The 7897-nt window shown below is 49.7% G+C and overlaps 2 protein-coding genes across 2 annotated transcripts; both read left to right on the forward strand.

The window, feature by feature from the left end:
• Positions 1-3477: 3477 nt before the first annotated feature.
• On the forward strand, positions 3478-4959 carry H257_17878 (hypothetical protein; the record flags this gene model as incomplete). The annotated part of the gene is made up of 4 exons (XM_009846830.1): positions 3478-3757; positions 3803-3864; positions 4275-4448; positions 4768-4959. The coding sequence occupies 4 exons, from the start codon at positions 3478-3480 to the stop codon at positions 4957-4959; spliced, it is 708 nt and encodes a 235-aa protein (XP_009845132.1).
• A 1168-nt stretch (positions 4960-6127) lies between these two features.
• H257_17879 (hypothetical protein) lies at positions 6128-7392 on the forward strand (the record flags this gene model as incomplete). Its single annotated transcript, XM_009846831.1, has 3 exons — positions 6128-6397; positions 6477-6849; positions 7340-7392. 3 exons carry the CDS (start codon positions 6128-6130, stop codon positions 7390-7392), a joined length of 696 nt encoding a protein of 231 aa, XP_009845133.1.
• Positions 7393-7897: the final 505 nt, after the last annotated feature.

Raw genomic sequence — 7897 nt, forward strand, 5'->3', positions numbered from 1 at the left:
GGACAGCTGGGACATGTTGTCGTTCATGTGGAACGGATGTGTGTACACCTCGGACCGAGTGATGCAAGGCCATGTGGACAGTGCCCTCTACGTGCAATCAACGAATGAGGAGTGCTACAAAGACCTGCTCTACAAGAACATGCTGATCTGGATCGACGACATCTTTGTGTACGCCGACAGTGGAAGAGTATGTGGATGCCCTCGAGTCGTTCTTCGATCGAGTGGCCCAGTACGGGTTCAAGCTGAGTCCGTCCAAGACCAAGCTGTTCACGGACCAAGTCAAGTGGTGTGGACGCATCATCAGTGGTGATGGCGTTACACAAGACCCTGAACGCATAGAACATCTGTGTTGCGATCCCCTACCCTACGAATGCGGGAGAATTGCAGCAGTTTGTGTGCGCCGTGAACTGGCTGCGGGACTCGATGACAGAGTACGCACAGACCGTCGACCCACTGCAGCAGTGTCTGACGAAGGCCCTCGAAGGCAAGGGCAAGAAGAAGCGGATCGCGTCTGGTGTTCAGTTGGAACTGACCGACGGCGAGAAGCTAGCGTTTGATGCCGTAAAGTCCAAGCTACGATCATCTGTGGAACTGTCTCACCCGCGTGATGAGCGTTCAGCGGCGCAAAGTATGTGCTGGTACTCAAGGACGACCTTACCCACTACTGCGAACTCATTGCATGTGACGGACCCACGAGCCAAGTATGTGTGGATGCCCTGGTGGACTGGACGAAGCGGTTCGGAATGCCACAAGTCTGGGTCAGCGACCAAGGAACCCATTTCAAAAACGTGGTCATGAAGGCGCTAGCCCACAAGTTCAAGGTCCATCATGACCTAACCTTTGCCTACTGCCCCTGGCGCAACGGTTGAGCGAATGAACCGCGACATCCGTCAAGTGATGCGGGTCATGCTGCGAGAATACCAGCTAGCCGAACAGGAATGGGATTACCTATTGCCAGTGGTCCAAGCCAACCTCAACCAAACACCGGCAGCATCACTGGCGAGCAAGTCGCCGATGGAGCTGTTCACGGCTTTGAACCCGGCGACTCCCCTGGATGTCGTCGTGGTGGGCATGGCCAAAGAACACGGTCAAGGACATCCCCAAAAATCTGGATAAGCTGCGTGCTAGCCTGCAAGTCATGCACAAAGAAGTCCTAGACAAGAATGCGATGCGCGCGGCGAAAGCGACCGAGAAATACGAACAGTGCAACGTCAGCGAAGGCGACTACGTGCTCTGGTCCCGTGTTGACGAACGCTTTCACCCCAAGCTGCTCGTAACTTGGACGGGCCCCTACCGAGTCAAGGAAGTGGGCGAATTCTCCGTCGTTTTGGAGCACTTGGTGACCCACGAACTGCGGGAAGCGCACACATCAAGAGTCAAGCTCTACGCCGAAGACAGCTTTGAAGTGACCGAAGAAATCCTCGAACACGTTTCCGAGCAAGGGATCATGCTGAAGGTCAAGTCCATTGCGGGACACAAGATTCCATTGCGGGACACAAGATTGTCCTGGATGTGAAAGACTTCATGCTGGAAGTGCTTTGGGAAGGTTTTGAAGATATCGAGTCCTCATGGGAACCGCTGCAGAAGCTCATGCATGAATGCCCGGCCGTGGTGAAGAACTACGTTGAAGGCGTGAAGACAGCGAGCGAAGGCGATGTATTGCGCAAGGCGATGAAGCGAGCGAAGGCGAAGAATTAGCGAGGCCCAAGTGTGTCCTGTGGGACATGGCTTGGGGGGTGTGTTGTGGTGGGCGACTTAACCCAAGTCCCGCCATGACACAGGTGGTCCTCAACCGAGGCCACCGGGTGCCGACCCTTGGCGAACCGACACGAAAAGGCATAGTATTACTAGTAGTACTACTAGTAGTACTAGGACGTAGAAAACAGAACACCTGTCCCAGCCAACTGCCAGAATCTCACTCTTGGTTTTGCAACGTCGTGCTAACGTCAAGTGAATCAAGTGTGTGGTTTGCAGGGAGTCAGCACTCCCCCATTTGGTTATTTGTGTTGGCACTGGCGTGGGAAACAACACACAGACCCAACTCATGATTTCGAAACTTATTTGTATTTACCACATGAGGAGCGATATCCGTATGCTTGCATGTGTGGTGGCGAATGCACACCGCACGTAGTTCCCTGTTGTTGCTTTGCAAGAGCTTACTCATATGACCGCATTACCACAACTGGCATCACAAAGGGGTCTTGTCAAACGCCTCATGGGTCTACAACTTCACTCTGATACCGGTATTTGCATGCCACGTTGAGCAAATGATGCCACGTCGGGCATGGAAGTGTGAAGAAGTGTGCATTATGCGCGACTGGTTGAAATCCACGATTTAAGACCAATGACGAAGCCCTAGAGGAGGTGGCCTTTGCCCCGAATCTACGGAATCCCACATAATATTTGACAGTTCCCGTAAACTCGATAAATTTTAAGGAGGTACATTGACGGCAAATGCATGGGAACGTGTTCCGAAATCTGTCTATTGAGTGCAGGTCCGCGCAGACACTGCGATAACATTTTAAGACTACCGTATACCCCCCGCTTCGGCTATGAAAATGTCAGTAAAATCTGATCACAACCGGTACAGCTCCATGCGGTACCTTGAAAACTATTCAGGCATGCGCATTGGTCTAAATCCATCACAGGACTTATATTTCATTGGATAAAAATAATTAACGCATGGTGATTAGATATTTCTGTCCAATTAGAGACAATTAGGTACGCGCCCAACCGGAACCATGAAAATGTTCGTCATTGGCCGATATGTTCCAAACTGGTACAGATCCAACCGGAGAAATCATAGGTACTGAAACGGGGGGTATACGGCAGCCAACGTAGAGCCATACGTGCACAGTCCCTGACGGCATCGAACCGCCAGTTTTGTATGTATACAGAGATAAAATAAGTCCATTTTATATGAGGTTTTGTATGGTCGAAATTCCACCTGTATGATTTAATCCCTATAAAACACAATAACCTTCGAGTAATCTTCGCTAAGCATACCCAAATTCACCCATTTTCAACCATCAGCCATAATAACCCTTCACTATTTATACAAAATCCCGCGATTTTGAATATCCGATTATACGGGTTCTGTCAACCCAATTGGAATATGTTCAACTGAAACTGAAACGGGGTCCGGATAACATCCGATCTCCTATTGTTCAGTTCTAATCATGACCAGAGAGGACACTAGGCACGATCAATTGTCTTGAATCACTGGCTCTGAGACCACCGCAGCAGCACCATTCATTTAAAATGAATTGCATGACTGGCGCGTAGCCGCGCGCCAAGGAAACCAGCTAAGAGATAGCTAGTTCACTCAGTTAACAATATACCTTAGGTGTTTACTGTACTGACAGTAAACACCTTCCTCTTGTTGCCCAATTAAAACTGTAAACACCGTCCTCTAGTTGCCCCATTACAACTGGTAGCACTCCAGATCGTCCATCGACCTTCCCCCTCCGCCGCGTAATGTCAACTGCGCAATTCTCCGAGTCCCACCTTGTCATGATCCCGTACATGTATCCCGCCCACGGAGAACAAGACATCTGGCGCTTGATCCACACGCTGGTTGCTCCAGCACAGCTGCACCTCTTTAAAATCTTTGCTCGTAACGACGAGAATGCTCGGCAAGACATTGCAGCGCAAGCGCAGTCACTTGCTTCTAAGAGTGATGCTGCGCGACAAGAAGTTGCCGACCTCAACGCTCGAAGAAGTACCTTGGAGGATAACCTCCACCACGCAACAGCACGTATGTCCGCATAATCAGCTTCGAAGCCTAAGCAACGTGCCGTAGAGCTCGAATTCCTCGAGTACGGAGAACTTGCCTCCCATCAACTGCTTAATTGGACCCAGCAAGTTTGTCGTGGGGTGCATGTTTGAACATCGACGACGATAAGATCCGCGTGTCTTTTGCCATGTCGCACCTTACTGGTCCACGGATGATAGGACCTGGGGCCTAACTTGCGAAGATACTTTCGCGTTTACCACTTTCGATGAATTCATCGAAGAATTTATGGCAGCGTTCCTGCCATCTAACGGTGACTTCGGCACTGCACGGAGTACCTATCTACCAAGCAGGCAAACGCTTATTCGTGTGTACGTCCACGACATGCACTTTCTTGCGCTCTGTTTTACCCAGAAGTCTTCGCACTTTGAAGAGACTAAAGTGACAATCGCTATGAACGGCCTCAACGATTCGGCTGCGGACACGCAGCTTTTTCGGACATATCCTTCGACATTCGAAGATACCTTCCGCACCGCGCTAGCCGAAGAGTTTCGGTTCCCCAATCACGCACTACGACAAGACCCGCGATCCACATAAGGTGGAGGTCTTTGCTATGATCTCGCCCGCCACCGACCGTCGTTGCTTCAACTACAATCGACCGGGACACTTCTCCCACGAGTGTCGCCACCACGCCGTGCGCCGGTATACGCTCGTGGTAATGTCTCATCACCTGCACACCGCTTCGCACGATCGCGGACGCTGTACGCTTTGCTCAAGTCCACAGTTATCGGGGGACTGGAGCAATGCTTGCACCACTAAGACTACCGACGAACGGGCGAGTTGTATGATGATCGCATTAGTCAAAGTCTGTCCACTTGGAAGTGAAGGCTACATTCACCACTCACAACATTATGATTGCCTAATCGTAAATGTCGCTTCAATTCTAGCGATGTACACTATCTGTGATGATGTTAAGGCTCACAATAATAATATATCGAGGGTTGTTTCGGAGTCTTGACGTCAATGGGGCAAAGATCACCGACGGAGCACACAAGGGGTTGTTCGGGGAGGACAGGCAACTCAGGGAAACCGGGGAAAGCCGGGGTAGCTGGGAAGGCCGGGAAGGCCGGAAACACAGGGGTGACCTGGGTAGGCTGGGAGACGTGGGGAACCGGGGGATCTCGGGGAAGTCGGGTCTAGTTCGCCACGGGTGGAGTCGAGGGTGACTCCGAGGATATGCAAGGAGTATGGAGTTATGCGCCATGGATAACTTCAGCAACAAGCCACCGCACACAAACACGTAGACAGGAGATGTAATGCACACTTGGTACACTTAGTCGAGGTTCAGCAACGGAGGTCGCCTGTGTTGCAATGTCGCACGGACCTGTGGCCTGAGATCTGTACCGAGGACTTGGTTGGTACTGGTTTGGAGGTTGATGCGGGTTTCGTACACTTGGTCGACAAGCTTGTACGGACTTCAACTACAGACTTCTTAGGGTGGGTCGTTCAGGGACTGTTCTGCTCAGGGTCTAAGCCATACACTGCAAAATATAAACTATTATTATTTATGTCACGTACGATGAAAATATGTAAAACTATTTTAAAGCCAATTCCCCCCTGTTGTTTTGGTCGAGGCTTCCCAATGTCGTCGTCACGCCTTCAGGGCTAGGCATGGTGATTGATTCTGGACCAAATTACAGATCGCAATCGGTAAATAAAATCCCTTGCATCTGCAGCGGCTAGTGAGCAGCGCAGACATCCGGCGTCGTGTTGGTTACGGTGGCGCCTAAACGTATGAACCCGCATATGATCAAACGTATGAATCTGAATATGCAGCGGACATTGCGACATAATCCTGATTCACGAGGAAGTGACCCCGAGTGTGATTGTTGCTGAAAGTGTAAAACCATGACTAGCATCCCGTAACAACCAACAACGTCTCCAACACGAAGTCCCACCATTGACACGCAATCGACAATGCTTCCAACATCAAATCCCACTGTTGAAACAAAATCAAGATACCCAAGGAACCCGGGGCACCCTGGGTCTCCAGGGAGTGTTGGTTTGCCCGGGAATGATGGGTTCATTGAAATGCTGGCCCACAATGTTGGTTTGATGATTTGTTTACCACATATTTATATAGATTAAACCCTTATGAGAAATACCAAGACAACCTTTGGGAAGTGGCGTCATGATATACTACTCTATATTTATGTATACAAGGATACATTTGACTCTATGGTATTATCAACAATCGACAAATATAGAACAAAGTAAACTCCATGATTTTGCCATCTTTAGTAGTGAACTGCAAAGCAATTAAGTAAACACAGTTCAATATTAAGTTCATCAATCAAGTCTCTCCAAGCTTTCCCTCTCCAAGTCTATAAGATTATGAGCCCAACGATCACCCACGCGAAGGAAGAGAAGGTCAAGTCCCTTGTTTTCGTCGGAGTAAACTTCAACATCTACAAGGTCTGCATTCAAGCCAATCTTCGCAGCAAGGGCCTGTGGAAAGTTGTGAGCGGCGAAGACACCCGCGACGACGCCGACGATGAGGACGACTACGACTCGAAGGAAGACAAGGCCTTCGACATCCTCGTCAACTCGCTTGACGACGACAACCTGGCCTATGTGTCTCACGTCTCGACATCCAAGGGAAGTGTGGGACATGCTTGTCACGCGTTACGAAGCCCGGACATATGCTGATGTGTCACACGTCATCCACGAGTTACACACGAAGGTGTACAGCCCTGGATCGTCGATGCAGAAGCATGTTACGGATCTGCGTGGCCTGCAACACAAGCTGCTGCTGATGGGATCACGCGTGGACGACGAAATGCTGGGACGTATCCTGCTGACAAGCGTGAAGGAAGTATTCCCCACGACGGTAGAAATACTGCGCAGCCGTGAACCGTCTCCGACTCTCTCCCAAATTACGAACCGGCTGTTATCCAAGGAAGATGAAGTGAAGAATGGTGCACCCATGAAGCGAAAGGCGGAGACAGAACAGCTACTCTACACAGGCAAGCCTGACAAGCCTCGCCCTTTCAAGAAGCAAGCGGTGAAGGACAAGTGTCATTACTGCCACAAGATTGGCGATCATGCGTTTGAATGTCGTTACAGAAAGCGCGATTTGGCCAATTTGCCCACATCCTGTCGATGAAAGTTGCCGTCGCGGCGTGTAAAGAAGAGGACATCATCCCCATATTCCAAAATAATCAAGGTGGATATGCAAATGCGATTGGTAATGATAAGGATGATGTCAATCGTCTTCTACGCCGCGATGGCATCTTCCATCGACGGGCTGTAGCCAGACGTAGTACTACAACGTATCATGTGGCAACCCTTGGTGCTGTCGGGTTCAAACGCGTCAGCCTTGGTGGGGCACACATTGCATGCACTTTAGGTGCTTGTTGCCCGTGCTAAACCCTTTGTTCATTGCATTGTACATCGGACACGATGGGGACAATGGACAGAGCCAATAGCGTGAGGGTGTCCCAGGGAGCCCAGTTGATCTCGCGCGTTGTACATATGTTTTCACAGAAACCCTGTGCGACTCACATATATTGCAATATGGCTTGCCCACGATCGGAACCATGGTAGGTGCCGCGGCGCGGGGCACCCTCATGACGTACCGCCTACCATGGTTCCGATAGTGGATGAGTCATATCCTTCGAGTCGCACGGGTTTACGAATGAAATACTAGTTCTAGTTGCTCGCTTTGATTACAGTACCGCAAGTGTGAAAGATTCCGGTATGACTGCTATTACCAAAATGAAAAAAACTTGAAAAAGAAAGAACATTACACGTGATGGAACCCACGACCTTCTGCGTGCAAAGCTGACACTCAACGATTTGAGTATGTTATTAAAGTGCACACAGGAATAACTATCCAGTCAAAAACCTTGGATTCTGGATCCACTCCAAAAGGCGATCTCTGCCTATGTCTCAATCAGGTCATTATCCGACACGAACACAGACCGTGCCGTTTACTCCTACCGTGCGTTTGGGCAAAACGAATGTATTGGTTAATTCTTCCATAACTTTTCCCCCATGTATCACTTTTCAGATCTGAAGGTATATACGAATATAGGAGAAATCAGTTCATCGGGTGAGGGGTTTTATAATCAATACAACGGGATATTAAAATAGATATCGTTG

Source organism: Aphanomyces astaci (genome assembly GCF_000520075.1).
Source record: "Aphanomyces astaci strain APO3 unplaced genomic scaffold supercont1.125, whole genome shotgun sequence".
In the NCBI taxonomy this organism is placed as follows: domain Eukaryota; phylum Oomycota; class Saprolegniomycetes; order Saprolegniales; family Verrucalvaceae; genus Aphanomyces; species Aphanomyces astaci.